Raw genomic sequence first — 16,604 nt, 5'->3', positions numbered from 1 at the left:
TGAAGAACAAACTCTGAATGAAGGCTCATGACTGTTCTGATTGAGTAAAAATGTTGTCTCCCCACACACAGGCTATATCTTTGAATATCTCTCTCTCTCTCTCTCTCTATTCTTAAATATATTTCTTCTCGAGAAGACAGTACATCTTCATTTAAGAATAACAGCTACAAGAAATTTGCTTCTCAAATAAATTAGCTATTCATTTTTGGGTAGAAGTGCTTACAAAAGGTCTCCAGCTTTGACATGTTTGCAGAGAGCAGAGAAAATGGATACTTAAACAGAATTACTATTGTGCATTCAAAAAAGCAGTTCTGAGATGCACTGACATTTTTATGAATAATTGATATTAAATTTGCCATTATAAAACAATGATCTGTCAAAACAGGGTTCCACGTTGCAAATGGCATGCAAATGACTCTTTAGAGATCACTCCGGAGCCGAAAAGAGCTTTTAAAAAGATGAAAGTCAAACCTCAGGAAACGTTATCTACCTCTCCGGCTTATCGTTGCAGTTATATGTGAGCTGTACTCATACAGAAAGTATATTATAGCACGGCTCATTTTCTATGCACACATCAGATTTTTGGTCTGACTTTTCTGAAGGTGGTGGTGTCACGTGTGGCCCGAGTGTGTAAACGTGACCAAGGGGGTTCGCAGCGCGTGCTGGAGAAGCAGTGGACGTCCTTCCTGAAGGCCCGGCTGAACTGCTCTGTACCGGGTGATTCACATTTCTACTTCAACCTGCTCCACTCCACCAGCCCCATCATCAGGATGCACGGCAGAGACATCATCCTGGGAGTCTTCTCCACACCAGCTAACAGGTACACCACAAACATACAAATAACACTGTTTTTACAAACAGGCTTTAGGTCTCTGTTACTCATCTTTTTGTCTGACCTAGTCCACCATTTCTGGTTTTGCTTTAACCATGTTTTGCCTTTAGTTCTTCATTATATCACAATTTTACAGTCAGCAATCTAGGAATGACAACAGTTCCCATTATTGAAAGGTGTCCACTTTTTTTTTATTAGTGTATTCTCCCGCCCACTTTGGGAAGTAATGAAAATTAAGAATAAAACATCTGAATGGAGAGTCAGCCTGTATTTATAAAGCACTTTAAAAGCACGACAGCAGAAAAAACGTCCTGTGCAAAAAGAGTGAATAAGATGTAAAAGTGCCAGTGTACACGTCTACATGACATAGATTAACAATACAGAGAATACATTTAAAACAAACAGTTAAAACAAATTGTAAAAGTTGAAAATATGGGTTAAAATAAAAGTCTTAAATATAAAAAGAGATAAAAGATATTTTCAAATAAAGCACAGCAGCTTACATGGTGTCAAAGGCCAAAAAGAAAAGTTGGGTTTTCAGGCAAGTTTTAAAAACAGACGGAGAAGGGGCCAGTCTGATAGACGGAGGCAAGTCATTTCACACTGGCTTATTCTAAAACACAGAACTCAGTGTAGATTCCAGATAGACATGATCAAAGACTTCTACTTTTCTGTCCCAATTACAGGGGACCTGTTTTTTTTTTGTTTTTTTTTTAATCTTTTGAAATTGGTCAGGATGTGTTTAACTGAGGCTACCTGCAGATCCTCCGTGAGGCTGGTGGCTGGTGGATAGACCCAGTTTACTGTAGGTCTGCAGTGGCTTCACCATGTTTGAGATGAGGACCAGTAAATGATATACCGTAATAATCCGTCTCAATTATTTAATTACTGGGAACATGCTATATCTGGCTGAATCATGCTGATGCTGCTTGGCAGAATGAACTGAGGTGCATTGTGTTCATTCAGCTTCTGCCCATCATATTTTATTGCAGTGTTAGAAGCTGTGCAGTGATTTGGTAATGGGGGAAAGGGGGTCGGCTCACAAACAGAGAGAGTGAAACAGCTTCGTTTTATCACCGAGCGGCTTCAAGGACACTGAAAAGGTGTTTCATTAAAAAAAAAAAAAAAAAACTTATTCATTCATACAGTTTTCATTTGGTCATTAATTTCTTTAAAAAATAATAACCAAAAAAAGCAAGAATTAAAAAGTGAAAAAAAATAAAATACAAAAGCCAATAACAAATGGTGGCAACTTTCTCTGGATTAAAGATCAGTTTATTGCCAAGATCAAAGTACATGTCTATCAGTTTGTGTTTCCATCATAAGCCTCCATTTAAATCTTCATTTTTTTTCCACACATTGAGAGCCAGTGCAGACCATATTCTGTTTCCCTATCGCTCACTTTGTCTTCAAATGATGACCTCCATTCATATTTTTGTGACTTTGATGAAAGAAAGTAACTGCTCTTTACTCTTTTTGAGGAAACAGACTTAGACATCCGTACATCCTTTCTATAGAGCCACAGATAGACACGCAGCATGCAGCCAAACTCAAACGACTCACCTTGAAATTTTAGTGGCCCATCGCTTTTTTTCTTCACCTGTGGAGTCGAAAAGAACAAGGGTTTCTTCAGGCTGAGCAGAGCTCCAAGAAAAATGAAAGTGGCTGTGTGGAGGAGCAAAGGTCAGGATTGTGGGGTACAAAGTAATTTAAGACACATGGGATGCTTTTATTGAGGACAAAAGGGTGATTTGTTGAAAGACAAGATTAAATTGAAAATAGAAGTTGGGGAGGAAGGAAGAGAAGACATGTGACCTGGTAAATGGGGGATTGTTGGAAGCTGTGGGTATTTTCAAAGCCAAAGACAACACACAGTGAACCAGAGACATCCAACAATGAGAACAAGGACTGTGACTGAAGCATTCACATACACGGCACATACAGCACGCGTCAAATCTTTTAGATGTCCTAAATATAGAATTGTGTCTACATCAGAGAGCCAATGTACACAAGTGATTCAATCCAGCAATGCTTCTTTTAAAACTTGGTGCAAATCGTCAGGTTTATTTTTATTCCCACATGTCCTTCTTAAGCCAGAAAGAGTAATCTGTTTATAGTGTTTTGTTTGAAGATTCTTGCAGAGAACATTTTAGACGCTGTTTTCTCAGCACTGCATGAAGTAGATTTAAATGAGACAGGACTAAATTGTGTACGCTTTTTTCCACATCTCTATTAGATATACTTGGTATATTTTCAAAAACAGTGTGCTCAACCATGCATGCAGACACATTCCAACCGCTAAAGTGTCTATTAGCAATGCTTGATCCTCTTTCCAAAATAGCTAGAATCTGACACTTATTTAATTTTCCTGTGTTTTTGACTGAGAAGCTCATTTTACAATGACTAGATGGCCAAACCCAACATAATGGCAGTAGCCTTGATTCGCTGCTTACAGGTGCCTTTTTAAATTTTCTTGATAGGATAAATAGCTAAAACATGTGAATTGTCGACTCAAACTGGCTCACCAGTGAATCCAGTGAGGTCCTTTCTGCAAAACGTAAAACAATATTTTTCTAAAAGAAATTATTACTGGAGAAACTTCAACAAAAGTAAATGTTCCTAATTGCCCACTGTAGATTGCACTGTTTTCATAAGAACAGCAGATGTAATGCGAACGAAACCTTCCTGCTCACCGAGCATGGTACAGCTATAATGCTGAGAAAATGCTCGAGGAACTAAGAAACAGTGTCACAGAGAGGGCTTCAGGTCTTTTGGGAGATTAGGACAGTGAACTTAAGAGCAAAGTCAAGAAATTTGCAGTTGCAAAAGAATCCGATCAGAACAAAGCTCTGCTTGTGCTGAGTGTATTTTACATGCAGAACCATTCATGCTCATTTTTTTATTTAAGAATTTTACAAACATGTTGTTTAATACATTTCTTCAATAAAATGATGCAGTCATTTTGCCAATCACCACACAACGCTGCTAAAACTTCATTGAAGCCTCTTTTCTTACAACACTGAAACAACAAAAAAGTCACCAATCCCATACTACGCTGTCGTATCTGAGTCACAGATTTCAACTATTTACTATCTCTGCTCGTACTTGAAGCAAGTGCTTAAAAATAGTTGCAACAATCCTCTGTGTGAGTCTGGTATCAACACAGCCTCCCGGCATCTGGCAGCACAACTCTAATAAGTTACACTGCCTCCAAGTTTCAGAATATAAAAATAATGCTTGATACCAGTTTCAAGACAGTATCTCTCTCTCAATTGGACACTGAGGTTTCAGCAAGTAGGGGGTGAAGAGAGCAGGTGAGTGTAAAAGGAGAAAGGGGGAAGAGGGCAGCAATGACAGGAAAAGACATTTGAGAGACTCCAGGACGAGGAAGTCAATAATGGACAACATGTGCATCTCCACCCTGCTCTCCGAGATCTAAAATTGTTTCATCAGCTGCATCTTATCTGTGTGTTTGCAAGAGGGGCTACTGCCTGCAGAGACAGATGGATGTTACACACACACACACACACACACACACACACACACACACACACACACACACACACACACACACACACACACACACACACACGACACACATTCACAAACACTTACAATGGTTCCCAGATAACGGCATTTACAGCTCACCACAGTGGAGAGCCAGCTGAACACACATATGCACCCCTGCCTGGGTAACCTTCTACTGGGCCTTATTGTGAATAACTGCAAGCCAAACCAGAGAGAAAGGCAGGTTCAGATGAACAGATAAGAAGATCTGTGATGGAGGAAAAATGAACGTAAAGAGATGGACAGAATCTGTCAGGTGAGCTGCGAAACTCCGACCAGCCCAGAGTGGCCCACAGCGCCACGCTGGCTGAGTGCTTGCCAGACAAATTGCTTTGGCTGGCAGCGTGCAGTGAAAACAGCGTGAAGCAGGACCTGGGAGTGGAGGAATAGCTATTCTCTTCTGCCATTTGGCCCTGCACAGCATATATTGGGTTGTAGTATGGGAATCACGGCACGATGCTGAGGCTTTACCGTCTCCCCGGGGCTCTGAGGAGTTACCCACCTCATCCTGTGTCCACACACTCCGGGGGTAATTTTTTTTTGCTGCCACATACCAGCTTCTCAACTATTCTAGTGCTGCGTTTGCGGGATCCTTGGGTCTCTCTTTCCGGAGTATAACAACGCCTCCGGTTGCAACTTCCTTTGTGCATCCACCGCTGAAGCTCAAGGTCATTCCTCTCAAAGACGAAACGAAAGACAAGCTCAGATTTCCAACTGAGAAGCTCCCATACTCATACACTCCCAGTGCTGCGGAGGTCAGGGAGAGACTCCCGACTCAAAAGGGAGAAAATGTGAACATGAGGCCGTTGAGGTGAAGATCGTTTTGAATAGCAGCGGTAAATGCTGCACCACAGTTGGAAAGAACTGCCGCATTATGTCAAAAGATTGCCTTCAATCGTTCTGCTCTGTATCACTGTTTTGATTGTCATGGCCAATCCTCATTCTTTCGTCTGTTTTGTTTTGACAGGTGAAAATGTCTGTTGTTTTGTGTTGCAGATTGATATTAGCTCATTAGGTTTAATGAAGCTGCACAGGAATGCAGGAATGCTAAGTCAAGTAAATCCCGTGCATCCTCCGAGTGAGGAGGCCATGCTTGAATTTCCTTGCAAGGAATCATATGTGAGTGTGTCAGACAGCAGGATGCCCCTCGGGGAAAACACAGCAGACTGGGGGAAATGAGGAGGACAAGAAGCAGGAGGAGAACAGGTTTATGATGCCAGGAGAACTGTGTCACGGGGAGGAATGCACAGATGTGCAAGCTAGACCCCCTGAGCCTGCACACGGAGAAGGCAGAGGAATACATAATAAGGCAGCGCGCTGGAGAGAAGGGTCTTTTTAAAGGTGCACCGTATAGAATGCAATGTTACAGATAAAATACGAAGTTGGTTTGGTGATAATAGCTAGACCGCACAAACCACAATAGTCATGTATGGCAGAGAAGAAAACGCCACAGGGACATGATGGAAAGGTCACAGAGGAGCATGAAAAATCCGGCTCTTTGAATGGATGATACAAGAGGCTTGTAAAGCATGAATGAAATCTCCCCCGCCTCCGATCACCTCCAGTGTCCCGAGACCTTTAATTGGAAAAAGAAGTATAAAGTGTGGATGGGTGGTATCGGCAATGGATGGATTTGCATTTTAAAATATGTTTATGTGATGTGTGTTTTCTGGTCTGCCGATAAAATAGTTTTAATCACTGCAGGAAGGAAACATTTTGCGGTTATTTTTTCACAACCAACACAAACAGCAAGAGAAAAATGTCTGAGCAAAGAGAAGAAGCCTCCACTGGAAGCAGTCCTCCCCATTCTACCTGATTACAAATTTGTTTTACCATCAACAACATGGCAATAACTCCCTGTTACTCGTTAGAGTAAGTTTAAACATTGCAACTTATTAGTAAAAGTTTCAGGTGAATTCTTGTGAACAACTGATGACAGCGGTTGTTTGTCTTCTGGTCACTGCGTTGTGTGTGTCTTAATGCTATGCCTAAATAATCCAGAATCTTATTGATCACACGAGAGACAAAACTTTGACGGTCTGAAAATGTATGAGTCAAACAGCTAATGAAAGGATTGACACTGAAAGTTGCCCACCATCTCCGATTCCTCATTTACTCCCACGAGGCGTCGTGTGTGCGTGACGGCCGTGTTATTTCAAGCTGTCGGTGAGTTTGTTAAACAGTGAGGAAGCACTTCAGACTCCGCAGTAGCCCTCTCAAACAAACACCGCATGCATCACGCCGGGACAGCCAATCACTCAACCCCATTCGAGGAGAAAGAATAGGAACATTCTGACAGTGACACTCCAAATGTGAATAAAGAAAACAGCCCTCAACTGTGAAGGCTGAATAATAAAAGAAATAGAAAAATTAATTCTGTCTATTAGAAAACACACATGAACTGAGAAATGCCGGTGTGGGAGACGACTGCAGAGTGAAAATAATTAAGTGAATTCTGAGAGAAAAACAGCCTTAGGCCTTTTGGCTTACTTCTGTTAGACACAGCCCTGCACGGGGGCAAACCCAGTGACCTGCAGTGAAAGTGAACAAGTGAGTGAGGGGCTGGAACGTTCGGAAAAGGTAGAAAGAGGAAGCCAAGCTGGCAGGGGTGCGGAGCTGGCAGACGTGTCACACACAACATCTGGTGCCTGCAGTCCTGAGAGAGACTCCGTATCGTCCACAGATACGCCTGCAGCTCCGCCACGCTGGCCAGGGTTGAGTCACATCCCTGCCTATGAATGATAAGTACAGAGGGAGACGATGTGACCTGATCAAATGGCACATCAGCAGAGCACAACTCCCCGCTGCAACTGAAATCCTGCCTTCAGGCATTGCCTTCCCAAGCAAAACCCTTCTGTGACTTTCAAAGGGGCACTCAGCAGAAAGCCCTCTCAGCTTGATGCAAAATTGTTGTTTTGAGCTGCAGACGCCACCAAACGAGCAGCTGGACATTCATCCTTTGAAAAAAAAGAAAAGAAGAAAAGTTAATCAAAAATGGAAAAGACATAATACGTGACGTGTGTGGGATTCATGTAGCAGCAGGTTGCAGGTGACTCAGTCCCCCAGTGTTTTTTTTCGTCAGACATGTGCGTCTCAAAGGTGTTAGCACTTAGTCACAAGCCGTCGCACCACACAAACCATTAGTCATTGATGAGGACACATTCAGAGCAGAGAGCGGGGTCCTAAAACAGGAAGCAGGGTATTTTTTTTTTTTTTTTTTTAAAGCAATCTCTTATCTCGCCCTGACAAGGCTCTCTTTAATTCTGTGTCTCACAGCGCCTCGTTTCCAATACACGAGTGTGTGGCGTCAGGCTCACAAGAGACCGTCCAACTGTGTGTGTGTGAAAGCATTTGTTGATTTGGACTGTGTGTGTTTATTTGTGTGAGTGGGAAAAGGGGTGAGCTCTCCTACGAGCAGATGCTCAGCTCCCTGTTGCTGGGTTCATGAGTAGTTAAACAGCCTCCGAGGTGCACCAAGCTTTTTACTGGAATGTGTTGTTTGGGTTCATTTCCTTTACGAGAATCACCCCCTCGCTTTGTGAAAGACAGAATATTCAGTGACTCATTTCCTATTCGGTTTTATATTCCAGAAATTCCAGCCAAGATCCTTTCATGGGTCTAATCTTGCTATTGCATCCTCTGCATATCTATTCATTGGCCACAGAGTTGACGGCATCTATCTTTTCTAGCATTTCTTTTCGTCTCAGTGACAATTTCCTTTGTGTTCCAGCATGGATGTTAAAATATAAACAGTTCATATCAGTTTGTCATCTTTGCTGCGTGTCCATCCAGTTGATCACCTCTGTTTTGACTTGTGTGTGTGTGTATTCTACATTCCTGGTTTACTGTCACTGATCTTTTCTGTATCTGTCACCTTTTTTTTTTTTTTTATCCGCACCTTTGTTGGAAAATGGAATTGAATTGAACTTTATTGTCATTCAGATATACACAGTATGGCACAGAGAATAAAATGTTATTTCACTTTCTCCAGTAATATTTTCAAGATAAGCTAATCTATCAAAACATAAAGTATAAAAAAAGATAAAAATATAAAGTATGTATCAAATATAAAGTACCAAAGAAAGTATACTTAAGTGTTTACAACAAAATTAAAACTTTGTCCAGGTAAATCAAATATAAAGTCCAACTGACAAGATATTGACTAACTGTTTTCAATGAATTTAAAGACTTTGTCTGAGTCCGCCTCAGGCTGACCTCTCTGTCTTTGTGTGTGAAGTATTCCAGGTTCGGCAGTGTGTGCCTTCGACATGGAGCAACTCGCCTCTGTGTTTGAAGGAAGATTTAAAGAGCAGAAATCCCCAGAGTCGATTTGGACGCCTGTTCCAGATGAAAACATCCCCAAGCCAAGGTATAGATTTCAATGATCACCTTAAATACCTTTGCTACTAAAAAAACACATAACCAAATTGTAACCCTTCATTCTTTTTAGCCATAATACCTGATGGAGACATGTGGCGTGTTGGATTTTGATTTGAGGAAAAAAGTAAACAAAAAAAGCTAGATATGATATTGTTTATCTATATCTCAGAAATTATGTAGATGAACATACTCACAAATGATAAAATCTGGATTTCAAATAAAATTTTAGCTGATGCACTTTTTTGAGTTAGCTGGGGTGTTCAATTCATCTTCATAAGGATTCATTTTGCTCCCCTGAGTTAAAGACATGAACTCGCCTTCTGTCACTCTTTATCACATTTCAATTCTTCAGATGTGATCATCTTTCCCCTCAGTCAAAGCAGATCATTTTATCTAGTCATAAAAGTCCTTATGAATGTGAGATACAACTGATTAATCATGTGTATGCCTTTAATATGCCCTGAACTGTTCAGAAACATTCAGTTTTGGGAGCTTAACATACTGAATATTGTTCTCTACAGACCAGGCGGATGTGCTGTTCAAGGATCCAGATTTAATTCCTCGAACTCTTTCCCTGATGAGATGCTGAACTTTGTGAAGACCCACCCGCTGATGGATGAAGCGGTGCCGTCACTTGGGCAGAGACCCTGGATAGTCAGAACGATGGTCAGGTAGGAATGAACGCAGATCAGAACAGAAACACTACCTTTTAAAGCTATCAGGTGTCCAAGCACATCTGGAAGTTAGACAAATGTTCGCTTGGAGCGTTTTTTTGCCACGCAGCTGTATCAGGTAGCGCTCACACCTGTGGTTCAGTTCACTGGTCAGGACCACTTCAAACAAGACAGCTGCTGTGATTTTACAGATAACTTTCTCAACTTTGTAGAGTGCTTGGTTTATTATGATCTGCTACAATATGGCACATTTCAAAATGACTTGTTACATTAGGATCGCTACTATCTGACGCTGTAGGATGCTCTCTTTGTCCCAGCTGGAGATTTTAGTTTACATGGCCTCTATATTATTGGACTGTAAGGTGAAGTGGATTGTAAATGCGTCATATAAACACCTGAGTGGATTCACTCGGAGCGGATTGTATTTCGGATCCGATTGTATGAGGTAGGCTACGATGATCGATAAACTGCTCCGTGTCTCATATATACAGTGCTTGACAGCGGAGTGGATTAAACGGGAGATTATTTGTTCTGTGTGTGCGTTTCCCTCGTACGTAGTGACGTGATGACGGGCGCAGTAAAGGGGAGGCAGGAAAGTCAAAAACAAGCAGAAGAACATAACGGTGGTTGAAAAACACTTTTTAATAAAAATCCTGAGAGAACAAACACTGGAGAGGCGAGATGGCCGCAAATCGCTCAACAGCGAGTTGTTCAAATAGTTCCGTGGTGGACAACCAGCAGACCACCCAGCCGGTGTTTTGGATTAACTGGTTCTCATGTTAATGAGTGACGGATTTCAGTAAACACATACTGTTAACAGCAGATGTTAAAACAAGACTCACAAAAGGCTCTAAACTTATAAATTTACTGTAACTGTAGATAACCGACGTTTGCTAGGACGACTACAAGTTTCCGTTGGGTTTCCAACATCTGTTGGTCACAAGTTAACTCGGAAACCAGTTAATTCGAAACATCAGCAGATGGAGCTGAACCCCGGCGCACACACCGGGATGTGCCGCACATTATTGGAGCAGATATCCAGCAGATAAAAACACATTGCTTGGCGCTGAGGACTGCTGGCTGCAAAGCTAAACACCTGGAAATTCCGTACGAGACTTTGTGCGCATGTCAGAGGACGCTGTATAATCCGCTTCACCCAGGGCCCTGCCTGGTAAACGAGGATTCATCGTGGATGGATTTGTATGCCGTCCATGTATACAAATGCGTTCAACTCAATTGTTTTCAATCAGATTGAAAAAACACCCATGTAAACTGGGCCATTGACTACTAGAAAAAAGACGCACACACACACACACACACACACACACACACACACACACACACACACACACACACACACACACACACACAAACAGCAATTCCGAAGTCCGTCACCTCCTGTGTTTGGTCTGTTTGGAGCTCTTTGATTCAAGCTGTGTTCACACTTACATACAATTTTAAAGAAACTGCACTCGCTGTTTGGAATATATTTGGCTGGTTTGTTTTTTGGGCACCGTGATGTTGATGGAGTTCTCACTCCCACAAATAAACAGAGCAATCACACCAACCTTAATTTCAACCAATGCAAAATGGTGTTTGAACACATCTTTGATTTTGTCTTTCCTACAATGTGATAGTTACTCAAAAAACACTTTTTAAGTTGATATTTGCAGGCTATCAAATTGCAAGAACAGTTTATTGTGTACTTGAAGTGCCTTTGCTCTATTCCACATCTCTGGGATGTCAATGTGTGTGAAGTGTGTGAATGGGTGAATGTGTCTGACATTATAAAGCACTGAAATCCGTTTTATTTCTATATATATATACTGCAACTGTTGAGTAACTTGTTGAGTTAACTCCTGTATGATGGTTCGAGGATCAGGTTCAACATGCAGGTATTAAATGCAGTTACTTGTTCTGCCGTTTGACATTGTGAAAGTGGGTTTGGTGTGGAAGTTTGTGATAGCAGGCATGCATGTGTGGCACATCATCTGCGACATGAATAAGTGGAAGCCTCTAACTCTCTCTCCCTTCTATCTATCCAGTGGAGTCCCATTGACAAGCAGCCACCATGGGATTATGTTGACTGGATGTATGAAGAATACTAAACACTTGACACAACAAGGCTGCTATTCTCGTCTATTGACTCACATACACAGGACTTTATATAGCTCAGCAGCACTCTGCTATTGTTCCAGGACAAGCCCATTTACTAGACTGATATTATTAATGACCGAAACGTCTGGCGTAATTAGTTTATTATGCAAGTTCGATGAGCGGTTTCTTCTCTGTGGAATTAATTTCATTTTGCAGTGACTCAAGAGAAAATGGTATATTATGATTTAAATTCACAAGAGTCAGTCTTTCTCACTTAAACCAATCAGTTGTAATGCACTTAAATCATAAACTCGCCCCCAGGAGGTGCTTGACAATGCTTTTAGCTCTCATGGAGAAAAAGTCCCAAATGGGTTGCGCAGCTAATGTTCTTCCTCCTTCTCTCCTGTGCTGCAGGTACCAGCTGAATAAGATGGTGGTGGACACAGAAGCTGGGCCCTATCGAAATCGCACCGTGCTTTTCCTCGGGTCAAGCAGAGGGACCATCCTCAAATTTCTCATTATGCCCAACCAGGACAATACAGTCACCAACAGCAACATCTTCCTGGAGGAGCTGGAGGGATTCAACCCCGATAAGTACGACAACAAGAAAACTCAGTGAAGGGAGTGAATTTTGAATAAGTACTTTCACCATTTTAGGAAAATCATGTGTAATCTTTCTTGTTGGGATTTAATGAAGATCGTCTTGTCTGTTCAATATGAAGCAGCATAAGGCAGATAATCTCTGTTGAAAAGACAGGGGAAAAAAAAAACACCTACTTTTTACTCCCACTTCCCTGAAGCCGATTAATAAATTATACTGTACTTTTTTTTTTGGTACATTGACAAATTGCTGTTTTCTGATGGGATTGTGTCAGGCTTTTTTTCTCCCAAATCAATCCAGAACTGTCACTGATTATGAGTTTGATATGTGACATTTTAATTGATAAGCTTCAGCTGTATTTTTTCCTGCCGTGAAGCAAGCAGCAAACCTAACAAACTGCAGGAGGTTATTTCATATTTAATGTATACACACACGAGAGTGGGTTTTAATCTTCTCTTCTAACTGTTGGCACAAAGTGAATAAGGCATTCTTTTTTATTTGTTTGAGACATAAACGTGTATGGTAGGAAGTCTGTTGATGTGAAATCGCTCACAGATGGCAAATATTCTATCGAAGAAGGCCATGAGGGGGTTAAGTGACATCTGGGTTTGATGTAGACATCGTGAGGGGAGCTGTTGGTGTGATGAGCTGAGTCAAAAAAGAGGCACGATATATCCTGGAAACATGATGTGTTCTGAATTATGCAGAAAGCCCTACCTAGTATATGTGCAACGCACATAATTGTGCCTGATCTGAGGCAGTTCAGCTGCATGCTGAGAGCATAAATCAGGTCAAAGCTGAATCACAGAGGCAAATGTTTATGATCAAAAAATCCGAAGAGCATTTAGTTAGCCTGAGACATATTTCAGAAGAGCTTTAAAAAAAAAAAAAAAAAAAAAAAAAACAGAATATAATGAAATGTTGATAAAATCGCAATATCCTTAATCTTGATCGAAGTTGCTCATTGTCAGTGTCATTGGCAACTTATCTGTACTGAGGCACATACAATACCTGGATCTTAATGTAAGATGTGAAAAGACTGGTCCTTTGTCCTTTCCTAATGGTTATTTTACATGAGGCAAGCAGCTTTGAGGTTTTACCGATGCCCATTATTTCATAATGAACGCTGGGTACAGCAGCGCTTTTACAGACTTCATTGTTGCTTTGTGCTCTTTGAGATTCAATGTTCAACATGATGGGAGGCTGCAGGGCGAGCAGCGGGAGGAACAGTCCTGCACCGATGCAGGCATATTTGGCTGGTGACTATCTTTCACTGAAGCTAATTGGATGCCAAAAAAACCTCAAACGTGCTCATTTTTAATGCTCTCGTGGTCTTTTCTGTCTTTGTTTTATTTCATGTGTTTGAGTGACATTTTCAAATATTATTTCTTGAGCTCACTGAAAGATCCTTCCTCCCTAAAATCTCATGGACTTGCACTGTTTCACTAAATTTATTTTCGTATGTTTGTAACGTGCCCGTCACAGATATGACGAAATGAGGGATAGTGATGTCACGTGAAATGAGGAATGTGATAAATCAGCTGCTGTGGACTGGAGCCAGTATGCAAGGGATAATTTGGGGTGCTCAGTGAACTCCCAAGGCAGTCAATGACAGCCAGCTTTCACAGTGAATATCCAGCTGATCAGGAGAAAAAGCACAACCACATTTTTTTAAACTACAGGCCCATAACTTTTGTCCTCACATCAAGACATAGAAGTATAGTACCTCATGCCCTGCAACAAGCCCCAGATGACACGAGAACAGGGCTTCTAAAACAGTTATCTCTTCAGAAGTCAGTGCAGATAGAAGTCAGTGGTGTGTGATGGGCTTATTGCCTGAACAAACTGGGAAATTACCTGAAAAATTGTAAATGACCTTGTATTTTCTCCCTTACCTAATCTTAGTTCTGTGGCATCAGTATTCTCATCACCTGCCCCCATTTGGCTTCTTTGCCCCTCCTTTGAATATTTGTCACTTGATTCTTCAATTATTTTACTGTCTCCACATCTCTCACTTTTACCTTACCTCCTTTTTGTGATTCTGGCTGTAAAGAATGATTCGCAGCTTGGCCTTAGCAGAATGATGAATTCTTCTTAATGATTGTGGGCCCAGTGCGATGTTATTACCATAAGCGATCCAGATACAACTGATGCATGAGTGCACATGTGCATAAAAAGCTGTAAATCTGTTTCATGGAGGCTGGTTGGTGCCAGCTATCGTAGCTCTAAGTGCCAATTAGATGCGATTCACCCCTGGTTGATGTTTTTGGCCATGCAAACCCTACAAACCCTCTGCAATCAGCACTCTGCATATTTGGGTTGCCACTCTAACATCTAGCAACACGGACGGCCTCTTGTTGTTTATGCTTTCATTATGGCCTTTATTTATGGGACTGTTTACGTTTGCTGGTGTTTTGTGTTGCAACATAAGGAATGCTTTCTCTCCTGCTGTAATGCTGAGAGAGAGGTCAGAGGTTTAATGCGCACTTTCATCCTGATAATTGAAAATGTGTAATGATTTGTTTTTTCTGTTTGCCTTTGTGTGTGTTCGTGCGTGCATATGTGTGTGTGTGTGTGTGTGGTGCAGGTGTGCTGAGGATTCTCCGCAGGCCAGGCAGCTGCTGTCTCTGACTCTGGACCGAGTTAGCCACACTCTGCTCCTCGCCTTCCCCTCCTGTGTGGTCAGGATACCTGTGGCACGATGCCAGCTCTACTCCCGATGCATGAAGTAAGTCCACACCAAATCCAAAACACAGAGGACCATAAATGGGCAGCAGAGCAGCATGAGAAGTTAGGTGGCCATTTAGGAACCATCTGGCTTTCAGAGCACATATGAGCAAAACATGGTGAAGCTCTGCCAGCTGCAGCTGCAGCAGACCTGTGATAATAACACAGTACTACAACTTAATAACACCTGTCTCTGTCCTTGAGTAGAATGATAATCTGTTAACTGCCACTGCATGATGGTAAAATGAGTCATATTTCAATAAAATTGACCAGTAGATTGCCAGGAAATCTAATAAAAGCTATTAGTGTAATACACTGTCAGTAACCATAATGTTGTATTATTTTCTCTGAATTTCAACGTAGGTGCCATCTGTGATGAATTGAAAAGATACACATAATAGTGGCTCGCATTGCTCCACATAATGTTATACATACAAACGATGATTTTGTGGAACAAAGGAAGGATTCAAAAAATAATAATTAAATCTGATGCCAGTTAACTAATTTGATTGCACTCCCTTTAATGAGTCGTACTCAATAATTGATGTGCTTTTCCGTAATTCCATCTGAAACTTCCTCAATATAATTATACCTAAGCATGCATTTTTTTTAATGGTGATGGTATTTCACCTGTTCGCACCCACACAAGTCAGACTCTTTCTGACTGCCGCGCTCACTGAGCCTTGATGCCTGTGGCTGTGGCCCGTTAGGATGCACTGACACAATAGCACAAACTGGTGTGCACACCAGCACATTGAGGCATGCAGCGTGTTCACTGAACCAGGTGAGTCATACAAGCGTGTAATCCGAAGCATATTAGAGGAGCGCTCACATGCCCTCTGATGTGTGTGTAGTGTGTGCCTTTATGTGTTTAGATGTGAGAATGAGAGTTAATTTTCTGTGCGCCAGCAGGTTCAAGATTTAGTCATGCTTCAGCAGCCTCAGGTCGGCTCTTTTGAATGCTTGTTTATGAGTCCTTTGAATTTTTGTTTCACAAGGTTACAGGTGAAGTGGTTTTTTAAATATTTTTTTTATTTCAAACTTTAATACGTTTTTATTTGTTTGAATTTTTACCACATTTTAGAATAAAAACTATGCTTTCTAGCATGCAGAACATACAGTTTGACCTATTCTTCTCAATAAATTCAGACATTATAAGCACCCTATGTATAGCATAAGGCAAGCATTCACAATATTATTGAAGAACAAGCCCAGTTTTTGTGTAATTGTGTCAGTGTATTTTGCTTTTCATTTTTTCAAGTATGGCACAGATTTTTCTCTCAGTGTAAAAAAGACATCCTACTTGTCAGAGAATAAATTGTCTTGCAAAGCAAAAAAGGTCAGTATCATCGTGGTTTTGAATTATGTTATCATTTTTCCTGCAGAGCAGGTGTGTGTAGTCAATATGACTGACCAAAATTACAATTTGACATTTTGTGTTGAACATTTGATTAAAAAAAGTCTTTTTAAAGGAAGAATGATAAAATACTTAGGATTATTTAAAAAAAAAAAAACATTCTCAACTCAAAGAGAAAATTAATTAACAAAGTATTACTTGTTTCAAGATTTTATTTTTTGAAGAGGAAATCAAGGTAAACAAGTTAAAAGAAAGTAGAGCATTTTTGTCTTGAAACATCCTATTTTATGATTTATGTAAAATATTACATAAAAGTGCAAATTAAAAAGCTACATAACAGGTTATGCATGAAAGGTGGTTTGATAGGTA

General features: G+C 40.9%; 1 protein-coding gene across 1 annotated transcript in view; it reads left to right on the top strand.

The window, feature by feature from the left end:
• Nucleotides 1–16,604, top strand: part of sema6bb (sema domain, transmembrane domain (TM), and cytoplasmic domain, (semaphorin) 6Bb) — a 134,304-nt gene that overhangs the window by 82,554 nt on the left and 35,146 nt on the right. The window contains exons 11-15 of the mRNA XM_030083565.1: nucleotides 603–820; nucleotides 8,637–8,768; nucleotides 9,301–9,450; nucleotides 11,965–12,144; nucleotides 14,739–14,879. Coding sequence (XP_029939425.1) covers nucleotides 603–820; nucleotides 8,637–8,768; nucleotides 9,301–9,450; nucleotides 11,965–12,144; nucleotides 14,739–14,879 — 821 coding nt within the window. The remainder of the gene's footprint in view (nucleotides 1–602; nucleotides 821–8,636; nucleotides 8,769–9,300; nucleotides 9,451–11,964; nucleotides 12,145–14,738; nucleotides 14,880–16,604) is intronic.

Source organism: Salarias fasciatus, chromosome 23 (genome assembly GCF_902148845.1).
Source record: "Salarias fasciatus chromosome 23, fSalaFa1.1, whole genome shotgun sequence".
In the NCBI taxonomy this organism is placed as follows: domain Eukaryota; kingdom Metazoa; phylum Chordata; class Actinopteri; order Blenniiformes; family Blenniidae; genus Salarias; species Salarias fasciatus.
The sequence above is the reverse complement of the archived record's forward strand: the minus strand, read 5'-3'. Positions and strand labels throughout refer to the sequence as shown.